Source organism: Paralichthys olivaceus, chromosome 5 (genome assembly GCF_024713975.1).
Source record: "Paralichthys olivaceus isolate ysfri-2021 chromosome 5, ASM2471397v2, whole genome shotgun sequence".
NCBI lineage: Eukaryota > Metazoa > Chordata > Actinopteri > Pleuronectiformes > Paralichthyidae > Paralichthys > Paralichthys olivaceus.
This window is the reverse complement of record NC_091097.1, coordinates 8,936,755-8,951,229: the sequence shown is the minus strand read 5'-3', so window position 1 is coordinate 8,951,229 and position 14,475 is coordinate 8,936,755. Positions and strand designations below refer to the sequence as shown.

General features: G+C 44.4%; 2 protein-coding genes across 2 annotated transcripts in view; one reads left to right on the top strand and one right to left on the bottom strand.

Moving 5' to 3' along the window:
* Positions 1-139: 139 nt before the first annotated feature.
* On the top strand, positions 140-7,496 carry tubg1 (tubulin, gamma 1). The gene is made up of 11 exons (XM_020094785.2): positions 140-322; positions 655-767; positions 1,199-1,366; positions 1,460-1,528; positions 2,628-2,707; positions 2,801-2,927; positions 4,236-4,322; positions 4,857-5,006; positions 5,217-5,369; positions 5,480-5,641; positions 6,346-7,496. Exons 1-11 carry the CDS (start codon positions 274-276, stop codon positions 6,541-6,543), a joined length of 1,356 nt encoding a protein of 451 aa, XP_019950344.1. The 5' UTR covers positions 140-273; the 3' UTR covers positions 6,544-7,496.
* Positions 7,497-7,858: 362 nt separating this feature from the next.
* The window catches only part of plekhh3 (pleckstrin homology, MyTH4 and FERM domain containing H3), a 32,851-nt gene continuing 26,234 nt past the window's right edge, over positions 7,859-14,475 (bottom strand). Inside the window, exons 8-13 of the mRNA XM_020094715.2 lie at positions 13,463-13,670; positions 13,148-13,275; positions 12,437-12,557; positions 11,576-12,064; positions 11,271-11,462; positions 7,859-10,073 (exon numbers count right to left, since the gene is read on the bottom strand). Of these exons, the coding sequence (XP_019950274.2) occupies positions 9,903-10,073; positions 11,271-11,462; positions 11,576-12,064; positions 12,437-12,557; positions 13,148-13,275; positions 13,463-13,670 (1,309 nt within the window). The 3' untranslated portion in view covers positions 7,859-9,902. The remainder of the gene's footprint in view (positions 10,074-11,270; positions 11,463-11,575; positions 12,065-12,436; positions 12,558-13,147; positions 13,276-13,462; positions 13,671-14,475) is intronic.

Sequence of the window (14,475 nt, the reverse complement as noted above, 5' to 3'; positions counted from 1 at the left end):
TTTCTTTTATATTTTTATATTATCTTGTCTACCTCATTCTGACAACTGAATTTCCAACAACTAAAGTTTCATTTTATCTTATCTTAAAAAGTGAAAGGCGGCACTACATACACCGACACAGTAGGTGGCGCTCTGCAGTATAAACACCAGCTTCTTCCTTCTAAGCGGGAAGGAGCGGGCAGCTGCTCACTCTGCGGTCTGGGTCCCTTGTATCATTTCGCTAGCCAGCAGCTAGCAGGCTAGCTAAACCAGGAGCCGAGCTGAGGACCAAACATGCCGCGGGAGATCATAACCCTTCAGCTGGGACAGTGTGGAAACCAGAGTACGTGAAAGACGCAGTTCATGTTGGGATCCTCCATCTTCTGTCCAGTGTCCTGTGTTCATCAGCTAGCTGAGATGATCTGTTAGTCATCGCCGTGTAACGACGTCAACATCAAGTGCAGCTAAGCTCAAAACAAAACTAGATTAGTCAGGGTAACCAAGCTAACTTGTGGCTACCGGGGTTTCTGTGCATAAAATACCATCTAATGCATGTTCGTGTTAGCTACCAGTGGTAGTTTACTGTTTGTTTAATGGACTCATAAGGTCGTCAATAGTTAATCAACATGCCCAAATGTTACGTTTATGCCTACCCTGCTCCTTCCTCTGTTTCAGTCGGGTTTGAGTTTTGGAAGCAGCTGTGTGGAGAACATGGCATCAGTCCAGAGGGGATTGTTGAGGAGTTTGCAACTGAGGGGACCGACAGAAAGGATGTGTTCTTCTACCAGGTAACTAGAGCAGGGGCTTCTCACCTGTCTCCTCTGACCTCTCTCCTCTACAGGACGTGTCTGTCCTCAGAGCTGCTCCTCATTGGATGTTTTCTATCCTCACCACACTGAGAAAACTCATCAACACTTCACAGTCAGTTACACCAACAGTCACAGGATGAGACCTTGTTGTTCTCTGTTGTAATATTTAACATCAACATCGAGTTACGATTGTACACGATTTGATAATTGCACGGATATTGTTCTAATGTACTGATGTTCCTCAAAGTGCTCAGTGAGATATATACAGCACAGATTCTTGTGTGCAGCCAAGGTTGTTCACCACTAGATGGCCCACTTGTACTTGTTGTATAAAATGGTGTAAGAACACAGCTTCCTTAAATCAGCCCAGTTTCACCAGCTCACCTCTAGTTGTTTGTGAAACTTCACAGGCTGACGATGAGCACTACATCCCCCGTGCAGTGCTCCTGGACCTGGAGCCGAGGGTGATCCATTCCATCCTCAACTCCCCTTATGCAAACCTTTACAACCCAGAGAACATCTACCTCTCTGAGCATGGAGGAGGTGCCGGCAACAACTGGGCCAGTGGATATTCACAGGTGACCACTGAATGTTACGTGTTCCTATCTCAAACGTTGATTATTATGAAAAAAGAGACATAACTTGATACACCTGTGATGTTTTTCCTTCAGGGCAAAAAAATCCAAGAAGACATCTTTGACATCATTGACCGTGAGGCAGATGGCAGTGACAGTTTGGAGGCAAGTTTATCATTTATCACAGACTGACTGTCCCTTGTTCTGGGGGAATCAGCTGTGGCTGTGTGGATTTTTGAAAACTAACATAGAAACAAAGTAATATGTCTGTTTTTAGAAATATTACCCATTACAGTCAACTTCATCTCACTCAAGAACAACTTGCTACTGAGCTTGTATCTCAAGCAACCAAGAAAGTAGCAAAGTGTTGTTTTTAGTTAACGTCCTGGGCACGGACATGTAATTTCATTTTTCTATCTCTTTTTACTTTTTTGTCCCTTTGGAGTCAGTTTGTATCTTGTTGTGACCCCTTCTCTCCTATTGGCCATTTTGTATCTCTGTCTTCCTTTTCAGTCTCTGTTAGTAACATGTTAGCAGGTTTTCTCAAACTCAGAATCTCAAGTGGCCTGCTGAGCATTTGGGGCGCTGAGCTAATGACTAATGGGCCTGTTCTGTAATCTACCCGTAGTCTAACAGTATCAGGGAATACTTGATTGCTCTCAAATTTGACTTGACTTTGTCTTGTAGACTTGTTTGACTTTGTTGTAAAATCCATGTAGAAATGAATGATTTGATAGAAGCAGCATGTTAAAATGGTGTCAGAGCCTGTCATCCTGAAACCAGCTAAATTCCAGCCATCCCTCACTATTATTCTTAGGCTCTTTTTTTCCCGTGGTGGACTTTCTTCAGCTGCCAGCCTCCCATAAAATAACACTCACATTTCCCCTCTAAGGTCTGCAATTTCTGTAACTCATTCACATTATGACCCCACATTATTATTTAGTGTGTGCACTCATGTGTGCATTGGATAGGAAGGTGGGCCGGGTTGCCGTGAGCATGTGTATGTTGGCAGGGTGTGGCATGTAGAATGTCTGGTGATAATAGCCGGGCGAGTGTAGAAGGCAGGTATTACAGGGCTGTCTTGGGGGGTATAAGGGAGCCTATTTGTGAGGTGGGGCTGCACTCCCATTTATATAACTGCAGAGGAAGAGAGGCATTTGGTCACCCACACACTTTCAGCTCTCTGCATCATAAGCTCACACGTGGCACGTGCTGTAGCTGTAAATCTGAATTGTGAATAATGAGCAACACTTTGTCTCTGCAGGGATTCGTCTTGTGTCATTCCATTGCTGGGGGGACGGGCTCAGGGTTGGGATCCTATCTGCTGGAGAAACTCAATGACAGGTTAACATACACACATGCAGCTTGGTCACTTACATTTCTGTAGTGATCTGGTGTGTGTTTATGTTAATATATATATTGTGTTATGATCCCCAGGTACCCAAAGAAGCTGGTGCAGACTTACTCTGTTTTCCCAAACCAGGATGAGATGAGTGATGTGGTCGTTCAGCCGTACAACTCGCTGCTGACGCTGAAGAGGCTCACCCAGAACGCAGACTGCGTGGTGAGCAGTAGCACTCGAGAAGGGTGTTGAGTAATCAAATTGCTCCCTTTGCTTCACAATGCTGCCGTGGGACTAAAAACCCTCACAAGATGTTATAAACATGACTGTATTCTGAATGAGTTACTTTTTACAACCCCTGGTTATCTTTTGATTTTGCCACCTGAGCAAACCAAATGTAAAATCCAACAGAGAAGCTAAACTGTTCCACTATCAGTGAGCTGAGACAAAATAACAAAATAATTTGATTAAGAGAGCTGGTCAGTCAAATTACCAATAACGTCATGATGTGATGTCAGACAGTTAAATAAGTGTGTCTTCACGTGTTCTGACAAAATGTCAGGGTTCAAACCGCTGCAAGCACTTGCAACAAGTACACATGTCAAACAGTGTTAAGACATCAAACGTGTATAAACGCATGAAGCTTGATTTATGTCTCACAGAACTTTTATACAGTGTTGTCAGTGAGCCTGAGAAAATTATATTTTATTGACGAGAGCCACTTCTACACTGGACAAGTTGTAACTAGGCTGTTTAATGTGGATATTTAGCCTTTAAAGGAAAACTCCACCCAAATAATCATAAACATGAAGGTCGAGATTGTTCCCTCTCCACTCATGAAAGGGATTTGGTAATTTCACTGCCCAGCTGTCCTTGATATCATGATCCACGTAAAGCTTAAAGTTCATTGGTGTGTTTAACCGTGCCCTGAAACAAGCTTCGATACGTTTGAGTTATTTTATGTCTGCAATGCTGAAAACAGCAGAAATCTTTTGGGAAAGAATGTGACAGATGATTTGACTTTTATCGGACGGTTTGTTGAACTGCTACTTTTCAAGGCGCTGCTGTGCTTGTGTAAAAGACTATTAAAGCAGCAAACTGCAGTGCCATCACTGGGGCATTGCAAATCGAACTTACTCAATCTCATTCTGAAATCAGTGATTGTATTAGTCCGAGATACTCTGACAGTCTAATGGGGTTTCCTCTCTAATACCTATTTCCTCCAGGGTCTTGCATAAGCCCCTCATGTTTATTAAATTAGCCGGAAAGCTAATAGAATCTGCCCAAGAATTGGTCCCCCTGTTGCAACTGTACAGTGCGTCTTTTATGTTCGGCTCTCCTAACAACGGCACACTGTGTTGCTTCTTTAAAAGGTTCTTTGACTGCGTCATTACTCCCATACCCTATCACTCTTTCTTTAACTTGGTAGCAGTGTATTGACTTTCACCCATGTTGTTTTGCTGGAGGGGATCTATTCCTCCAATTTTCTCTAAGTTTGTCCAATAATTACTCTGTGGGCTTGTGTGTCAGGTGGTGTTGGATAACACGGCTCTGAATCGCATCGCCACAGACAGACTGCATATCCAGAACCCCTCGTTCTCCCAGATCAATCAGCTGGTGAGTGAAACATATCATCCTGTCAGTGGGCAGGTTTTAGTTTTCGCTCTAGAGTGCTTTCTACCCGACTGTCTGAGCATGTTGTCTTTGTTCAGAATACAAACTGTACTTGACACGCCTCGCTCACTACAAAAATTAAAAGATTCACAAACTAGTTTGGCGAGTCAGTTGCATGTCAGACTGGATTTCAGCTTTGTTAGGAATGACATGGCTGCACTTTCCAAATGATACGTCATATTTTCAGCATTTGAAAAAAGCTAAGCACACTCCTGAAATAGACAACAATTTGTATATAATTTACCACTTCTATAATTTTATAATATGTTTTTGTAGCTTAGGGTGCTGTTCACCTGTCCTGCATTATAAAGAGAAATGTTTCTGTAACTTCATATAGACATTTTAGATATTGTGCAAAAACTGGATTAACCAGATTCATGCACTATATCTCTCAGCCTTTACAGATTTTATCTTATTTCTAAGCTCTAACCAGTTATTTCAAAAGCTCTGTGTCTAATTGAACTTTCATACACACAGGTTTCCACCATCATGTCTGCAAGTACAACCACCCTGCGCTACCCAGGCTACATGAACAACGACCTCATTGGCCTGATTGCATCCCTCATCCCCACACCCCGCCTCCACTTCCTTATGACTGGGTACACACCACTCACTACTGACCAGTCGGTGAGTTGTGGTCAGACCACTGAGAGAAATTAAATAAAACTGAGGAACATTTGTTTACCCTGCACTGAAGAAATAAAATCAGTCAAAAACATCTGAATATACCCAGTGCAAAACTCTGTATGGTTAATACACTGTCAGTCGATTGAAAGTGTTCTTGCAGTTAATATTTGAAATACTGAGAAGCTTTTTACTCTCCCCACTGTGCCTCAGGTTGCTAGTGTGAGGAAAACCACAGTGCTGGATGTGATGCGGAGGCTTCTGCAACCCAAGAATGTGATGGTGTCCACAGGAAGAGAGAGGCAGCCAAGTCACTGCTACATTGCCATCCTTAACATCATCCAGGGAGAGGTCGACCCCACACAGGTAGGCATTTGTTTCTTTGTGTGTATGAGGTGTAAAGTATAACCTTATGTGTTACACATCCCTTAACCTGTCTGGACAGCATTTTAACCTATTTCAACCGACTGCCGTAGGTTCATAAAAGCCTCCAAAGAATCCGAGAACGCAAACTTGCCAGCTTCATTCCCTGGGGTCCTGCCAGCATCCAGGTGGCGTTGTCCAGGAAATCTCCCTACCTGCCTTCGGCCCACAGAGTCAGTGGTCTGATGATGGCCAACCACACAAGTATTTCCTCCGTAAGTGCTTATCTTAGTTGTGACATCAGCCTGTTCAGCTACATTTTCCTCCAGTGTTTATTTATACAACATAACCTGTGTGTGTGTGTTGGAGATGTTCATTATTAGTCGTTCATCTGATACTGATGAATATCATGAATTTATTCAAATATGAATTTAAAGGTTGTTTGTATATGCTGCTAACTGCAATTGTAAAAATTGTTGCATCCATAATTTTTATATTGTATCACTCAAAATTGCCCATTTTAATCTTGTGTGAAATGCTTCGTCCTAAAGAGTAAAGTTAAGCCGTCGCAACAGCAGTTCTAGGGGAATTCCACACAAATTGAGTTTTAACTTGTTATGCTGCCAAACCTGACATTCACTCCAAACTGTGGACACTTTCTACTTTTTTGACTGGTTTAAAATATGGACTGTGAAGCTAGAATATTTAGTCCTGTGACATTATGAAAATAATATTTATAGTCATATTACAATGTCAGAATTACACTTTTTAAAAACTTCAGGTCAAAATAAAAGTAAGAATAATTTACAGTTGTCTAAGGAAGTTTAAGTGAAGATTTCATTTTCCTTTTTTGTAACAGAAGTAAAAAAACAACTAAACAAAACGGAAAGTGTGTTTTGAAAGAAGTCAGGATAAGAACCTGAAATCCAACCCATTTCCTGGTGTTAGTTTTGATGTCCTGTCTCTTGGTGTCCCACAGCTGTTTGAGCGGACGTGCCGGCAGTATGACAAACTGCGTAAGCGTGAGGCCTTCCTGGAGCAGTTCCGCAAAGAGGACATATTCAAGGACAACTTTGACGAGCTGGATAACTCTCGTGAAGTCGTCCAGCAGCTGATAGACGAGTACAGCGCGGCCACGCGACCTGACTACATTTGCTGGGGCACACAGGACCAGTGAATGGACTTACAGGTGTTGTGTCTCAGCCACAACTCAATTAATCAAAACGTGTTTTTAGTTTATTCTAACTCCATTCATCTCCCTTTTACACATACATGTCCCAAAATTAACACATTTGACTTGAGCTGCTTCTCTTGAAAAAATATTTATTGGCTTTTTGCAGTATGTTATATAAATATGATTTGTTGTGTGTTTCAACGTTCACTCATCGCGTGCTGACTGAGGGATGATCTGCAACACCCACTAGCTTAATATTAACCAAAAGTTTTGATTCTGAAATGTAGTTTATATAAGTATAATAGTCAAGTAAAAGTACAAGTGCTTATTCTCTGCAATTCTGTGCAGAAAGCATAAATGTTTTCTACAAAATCTATAAAATAGTTGTTGATAGTTGTTGTTTACTTTTCTATTTCTTTGCCTTTTTTTCAGCAATTTAAGAACCTGTTGCCTTGTTTGTTCTTTTTCTTACATGAACTCCAGCAAAGCTGATTTACAGGAAAATGTCCACAGACTATAAAACGCCTTCAGTAATGAGTAGGACTGGCTGAATGGTTAATGTAGGTTCTTACATCCCAGACATTTTACATGGTGCTTTGTCCCATATCTGTGCTGCTGATACGCATAACTCACTTGTCACCACTGTTCATGACCTATACGAATTAAGTTGAACTTGGGTTTGGGACAGAAAATGGTGTTAACATCTGCTCTGTTCACTGCATTGACATTTTAAAAGCAAATGTCACCAAGAGTACAACAAAAATTAGTTTGTACAGATTAACATGTCTGTGTACAGGGCTGGACCTCACTGTAATACTCTATGTCTGTAAATATACTTAAAATAATATCTGGCTCACCAACGTTCTCTTTTTCGTGTTGATGAATTTACTCTCCCTTGTTGCTTTGCTTGTTGGACCTGCTGAAAATGACAAATAAACACATTGTTTTTGGTGTAATCACACAGGGTCGTGTTGCTTTCCTGGGAAAAAAAAAAAGATTAAAAACCATTTTCCCCCTCACCTGGAGCTGCTGTGTCCCGATGCCCTTCCAACAAACTCGGTTATGGCTCATTATCACAGGGGTACGTGAAGGCACTTAGCACCGCTTGCTCAACCTGCTATTGTTTTTAACCAGAAAAGCTTGGAGAGGGGGGTTACTCCCAGCTCTGGCGCCAAACTTATGCCTTTTATCAAACAGTTCCTTTGTGAAACAATAGTCTTGGACTATTTCACTAGCTGAATCACAAGAAAGGCACAGTTTCTGAAAATGAAATGGAGGAAATGAGCTGTGAGGCTGAACAATAGTACTGAACACTAAATATGGTAAAATGGTGCTGTTTTTTATTAATTACATACAGTATTTATAGTTTTTATTGCACTTCCAAGTTGGTTAAAACAAACAATAGTGCAATTAACTATACACACATTACATAAAAAGGTACCGTGTGGCGTACAAACAAGCGTAATATAAAGCAACAACATCCGCAGTTTGATTTTTCTTTTTTTTTTCTTTTCAAACATGTAGCTCAGAGCTGCCTGCAGCTGCAGTAAAAAAGAAGCAAAGACCTGCTTCTGGGCAGGAGATAGGGCTATGACTCATCAAGGTCGTCCATGTTGAGAACACTTTTAGTTTTGACGCTGGTTATCGCATTTATCGCATCCTGTAAAATCATCTTTACAAAGCCAATTATTCTCAAGATTCCTAAACGGGTCTCTACAGTAATATAAAGGTGTATACAACAGAGGGGTTTAATATTTTAAGTTATTCAGGTGTAAAAAACTAATTAATCGAAGGGGGATTTTTCTGCCTTGGGATTATTAAATGTTATAAAAGCTTATTAAAAATATCTTTGGTCCATGCTCCAACTCATGCCTCAGTGAAACAAAAATACTACAACAGTGAACACAAAGGAGCTACACAGGAGTTACACATCTGATCATAAGGAGCATTCATGGCTCTGATCAGTTAAAGCAAACCCAATCTCAAAATGCACCTGGGTTTGCATTTAAGACATAAAACACAGTAAAAAAAAAAAAAGGGGAAAAAAAAGCACAAATAATACTACAAAAGCACCTATGGCCTGATTAGAAGGTTTCTGTTTAAATAGCAGGGGACAGATGGGGGCACTGTATGATAAATATGAAATGATCCACAGCTCTGACTGGGGCCTTCCTGTGTGGTCTGGGTTCAATGTCTTCGATGATTTATACATTGTGAAAATAACAATAATAAACAGTGAAGCACCTGTTTTTGTCAGCAGAGCAGAGCTGCATTAGAATAGTTACTGACACAAGCTAAAATTGATCCAATCAGTCAAGTGTTTACCAAGTTTGGTGTCCAGGATTACAGCCAAGACGAGCAGCACGAAAAAAGGACACATCAGAGCATTTGGTGGAAACAAAAAAAAAAAACAAACAAACAGCTCCAAAATCCTTTGGTTTCTGTGAATCAACTATCCCAGATCCTGAACGCGTCGTCCAGGGAAGAAGTGTCTTAATCAAATACACTCACAACTGAAAATCTCATCGGTGAGTCTCTATATGGATCTGGCAGACAAAATGACTTGGCTACAGAGTTCAACATCTGTTTCTAGTTCCAAGTTCACATGGCTCACCGCATCAACAGTTCCAGGTAACGCAAGCCCGGCTGGGATCTTATGAAAACTAACTGTCTCTGATGAACATGTTGGCGTAGGGGCACGTGAGAAAGTGAGTCTGTGTGGGTGAGGGAGTGAGAGCCAGAGACGGGAGGGTTTGCACTGAACGTTCGCAACACTAGTTCAGCAGCGCACGGGAGGCAACTGCCTTCTAGGAAAGTTAACACAAATATGGCACACTTCGAGGGTGAGAAAGTATTTGCACTCTGAGCCTTCACCACAGCTTATTGTTGCCACAACTCACGCTATCTCCCCGACTTGGCAACCAGTGTCTCACATTGTTGAGGGGGTGAGGTTGGGCTAGGGGAGGGGGTTGTTGCCATGTAGGTTAACAGAGGTGGTTGTGTGACAGGATGGGGTGTGTGTGAGTGAGGGGGGGGGTACGTGTGACACCTCATCAGCAACCGCACTCGTTTCTTGGGGTTTTCTAGGCCTCGCTCACAAAACACAACCCCCCTCGCCTTCTCGTCCTTTGCCGTTCGTTCACCCTCCCTCCTCCATTGGCCCGCTACTTCAGCTGGAAAGCTCAGCAAGGGTTTATTTTCATGGATGGGGAGCGAAAACAGCCCTCTCTTTGTTTTGGCTGCCGTGCTGTTCCCAGCGGAGGAGGCGCGGGGTCCTGAGGACCAGGTCTGGGCCTCCTAGGGGGCCACGTGGAGGAAGACAGGGGGAGTTGGGGGTGGGGTGGGGTTTGTGTGGGTCCCTCTCAGACGGGGTGTGAGGGCAGCTCCAGGAGGGTGGGCGTCTGCATCGAGGCCAGGTGATGGAAGCCCACCTCCGTGCTTTCTGCTATGGTGATGTCCGCATCCTCCCCTTTCCCTCGCTGGCGACGGATGGCACTGAAATATGCGTTCATCAGCTGCATGATCTCAGTCAGCTGTGACAAGAGAAAGAGAGAGAAAGAGAGAGGGAGGTCAGACTGGTGGCAGTCTCAGTGTCTGTCTGGCACTGTCACAGGAGGGTGGAGAAGCATGATGTCATCCAGCTGCTAGAAAAACTGGATCCTCCAGAAGCCGAGGATGATGTTGTTTGGCAGATTCTCGCGGGGACACACACATTCACACACTCACACATCCCTCAGAAAAAGAGGCCTCACATTTGTGTGGATATTTCATCACTTTGACACATTTTGTTCAGCAGCTGTTGCAGAAGAAAAAGAAGGGAGGGCACGGCAGAGCGTTTCATTCGTTCATCTGTGTCTTTGTTAACCTGACCTTGGTGAACATGACCGCCCAAACCACAGCAAGCCTCCGTGACCATTACCCTTAATCTCATCCTGCAAACGCCTGCCTAAACATGGTGTGTGAGAGCCCGTCGTCAAGCTTCAACCTTCACCTACACTTTAACTGTAACTGTAACCCTGGAATCAGCAGCTAAATCTTGCTCTCACCATTAACTCAAGGCCCGGCCATAATCACCCCCTGCAAATCCGCCCGCTTTCTTCTTTCCTGCCCGGTGGCTAAGAAACCCAGCAAATTCATGTCAGAGCAATATGAGGCCCTAAGTTCATAAAAGTAGAAGCCTCTCAGAGTCGTACTTCAATTCGCCTGTGTGTCCAATAAATAAATAAAAGCCACTTTTGTGCCCCACGAGAAATCACAGAGGGATTTTTTGTTCACTGTGGGAAGATGCAAGCAAATCCACCCAGTGAAAGGCGAGACTTGTTCTCTGCTGAAAAAAAAGCATCTGTTTGGAAGAACATCCATGTTTCTGAGAAATGTTTTGCCTAATATTTTAATCTAACCACTGCAATAAAACTCACCCCCAGTTACTATTTGATGCCAGGAAGTTAGACTTTTGGTGGTTAGCATGCGGCAGGTTGTGTGCTCTCTATTTAGACCAAATTAATGAGTGTTTTTAAAGTGGGTCAGAGTGTTGGAGGGAGAGCTGCATTGTGAGCAGACAGCATGCTTCTTTCACTTACTCTGCAGAACGCTGCATGGCGATAAGGCCACTTGAACCCTGACTACAGTTGAGATGGATGGTGTCTAAGCTCAGTGAAGGAAATGGCTCCAATTTTACCCCCCTTCACCCTCACCCTGTATGTGCTAACGTGGGACATGGGTCACTGTACCTTGGTGGTTTCAAATAGCAGATCCCGATCCCCGGCTGTGATCTTGAAGGTGTTGCTGTCAGATACACCGTAAGAGCAGATCTGGCCATAAGGGAAGGACTCCAGGGCCTCTGCTTCTCCCTGCCGGTACAGAGACACGGACGAAGCAGCAACGCCCAGCCACAGCTTCTGGGAAAAACTCCCTGTCGAACTCTGCAGGGAGGTAAACAGATGTCAGAACAATAAATTACCTCCAAACTACTCTTGAGCATCAGGGTAACACAATCTGACAATAAAACTATAGAGCATGGCCTCACGATACTCACAATATAAAAGTCCACTTCATACAGAGTGCATCCAAAGCCCGACCACTGGCGTGCAATTGTGAGGTAGGCGGCCATACTGTCTCTGCGGGTGTAGCTGACCAGACCTTTCCAACGCTCCAAGATGGACCCCATGACGGCCGCCGCCTCCTCCTTCAGCCGGCTCCGCAGACGCATGTCCAGCTCCACCTTCTGTTTGTGCGCTGCCGTGGCCGTGTGGCTCCACAGCGTCCCCGCCAGGAGGCCTGTGGGGAAGCGCTGCGTCGTCGGGCAGCCCTGAGCTGCCACCAGACAAGGTGGCAGGGCTTGCGGGGCAGAGAGGGACATGAGGACGCGAGCTTCCAGCATGTCGCCTGGGAAGAGCTCGTCCAGAGGTGGGCAGGGAGCGTGCGTGCTGAAGTCACCCATCAGACACTGGAGCCTCAGGGCCGCTAAGGCCTGCAGGTCCTCCTCACAGGCTGGCAGCTGGCCGCGCACGACCATCTCATGGCACTGCAGCGCACAGGGAGAGACAGAACAGAATGAAAATAAGGCACCATGTGTCAGCAATAGCCTCAGTCCTTCCATCAATATTTTGTACCCCACCCTGTTTTATTTTGTCCCATAAATCTTTTATGGGAGTCCTCGGGAAAAATGTTCTAATGAAGCCAGTGCTGGCTGCCTCCTGCCCCCTCTGCACTACAGCCAGTCCTCTTAGTCACGCTTTTTATACACTGCATTTTATTGTAATTACAGCCAATAACACATTAATGAAACATTATATTCCCTGTGAAATACGAGGAATTTATCATTGCGGGACAATTAATGATCTGGAGTGGTCACTCTAAGAAATACTCTTTGTCGAGTGGTGTTCTGCCCCATTACCTGCTCAAAGAGGAAGAGATACTCGATGCTGTCCACCGATATGCTGTCAGCATCCAACAGGCAGTAGAGCTTGAAACACAGCTTCCACTGGGACTTCGACTCTGACTCTTTGGTGAAGAAGCTGCACAGAGGAAGAACAGAGGGGGTTAGGGAACAAATGTACCGATACACAAATGGTACACCAAGAATCTTCAGGCTGGATGTTAATATGTTACAAGATGCTGCCTCCCCGATGTGAAATGTTGTTTAGTAACTCAGTGGTTTGCTGAGGTTCATGTTTACCCTGTCACAGCACAGCGAGACACACACACCTATTAAAATAACACACACTTCCTTCTTAATTCCAGTCGGATGCCTTATTGTTTCATGCAAGACTTTGCCTCGTACAACCCAGTGACATCAGCTTCACCGTGGCGATCCAGCGGCAGGGCTGGCTTTGCTGGCCGTGACACAGGTCCAGTTTCCCAGCAGGGTGTCATGTTTGACCAACAACACCAGACAAGGTCGCCACTTATCAAGGATACCGGATAACATTCAGCTGGGAGTCGAACAAGTCAAGATAAACACACAGTCCACCGGTGACAAATAGCTCGGATTCCTCCGACGAGACTGTGTTTTGACAGCGTGTGTGTCTGCTTGGTTTTAAGGTGTCTGCTTCCTTTGCGGCGTCTATCTGTGCTACAGGCTTGCAGGCTGATTCATTTTACAAACCTGGTCAGGATGTCTGCGATCAGAGCACCGCCTGCAACCGGCTGCTCCCACAGTGCATTCTGCTCATACAGTGCAAACGTGTTTTTGCTCTCTTGCAGGCCGAGCTTTTCCTGCATCCTTCGAACCACCTGAGGAATGGGACAGGTATGAGGCAGAGGTTGGAGTGAGACGAGACAAGACAGATATGCACGGTCTGTGATAATCATTAGAAATGTCACCAAACTCCAGACGGAGCTCTGAGCAGTAACACGTGAGAATGTGAAAGACTGAGAAAAGTTGCGCTCAAAAGAAGAATCCAGATAAATGCGTCCAAACCTCATTGGCAGTGGTGTGTGAGCTGATGTAGAGCTGGCAGGACCCCGGGCCAGGATAGTGCACAGTGCACAGCATCTCCTGTCTGCTCATCAGCATTTGGATCTCCTCCCAGGATGGCACACACTCCCGACACTTGGTCTTCTCCAGAGCCTCGCTGATGAATGACGCGTAATTATCCATCTCAGACTCAGGACTTTGGCTCTGAATCCTGCAAGAGAGGGCGAGAAAGTGAGATGGGTGCGGATAAAATGAATATGTTCAATACATAAAAAGGGAGAACTTGTTAATGCTCATGACTCAAAGTCTGTAAAGTGTTCTGCTGCGATCGTGGACTTTGCGTCATCCTTTTGATTTGACCGATTCTTTATTTTCTTTGGGCTGGCAATGCAAGAAAGTAAATGAGGCGAGGAATGACAAATGTTCTCACTTTAGCTCTTAGGGACTTAAAGGCCCAACATCGCTCAATCGTTCAAAGAAAAGGAAAATAGCAAAGAAAACATGTTTGACTTTTGGGTAACGCATGAAACAGGAAAAGGTGTTTCCGCTCCTATGAACCAGAGCGACCTGCCACTTCCTCCCAGTGGAGCATCCAGGAGTGGTAGGTGAGGGCATCTGGTGTTGTTTTAAAGAGACGGGACAAAAAAGCAGCAGTACGACTCACTCCAACTCAAGCCTGACATCTCACACACTTTAGAGTGTGAAAGGTGTGAAATACAACCTGGTGGAGTCACGAGCTCAGCCCTGTGTAAATACCAAGGGGGAAATAGGAAGGAAACAATTATACAACGATGTTCATCCCAAAATACACAAACAGGGGACGGAGAGAGGCAAACAAGGGGGCCTCAAACACTGTCAGATAGAGAGAGGCCCTCTTATTCCCTCCAATGTCTTGCTCTCTCATAACTATATGGCCAGAGGGTGGGATATGTCCTGCTAAAACATAATTAGGAATGTTCCACTGAGTCTGTGTGATCCTTCCTATACTCTCCTCCTCTCTTCACCCCTCTCTGCTC

What these genes read in the sequence shown, in the direction of transcription:
- tubg1 (XM_020094785.2), top strand. Translation starts at nt 274, where the DNA reads ATGCCGCGGGAGATCATAACCCTTCAGCTGGGACAGTGTGGAAACCAG. An exon ending in GGGCCAGTGGATATTCACAG is followed by an intron (nt 1,367 to 1,459) that starts GTGACCACTGAA and finishes TTTTTCCTTCAG; the next exon opens with GGCAAAAAAATCCAAGAAGA. An exon ending in ACCACACAAGTATTTCCTCC is followed by an intron (nt 5,642 to 6,345) that starts GTAAGTGCTTAT and finishes GGTGTCCCACAG; the next exon opens with CTGTTTGAGCGGACGTGCCG.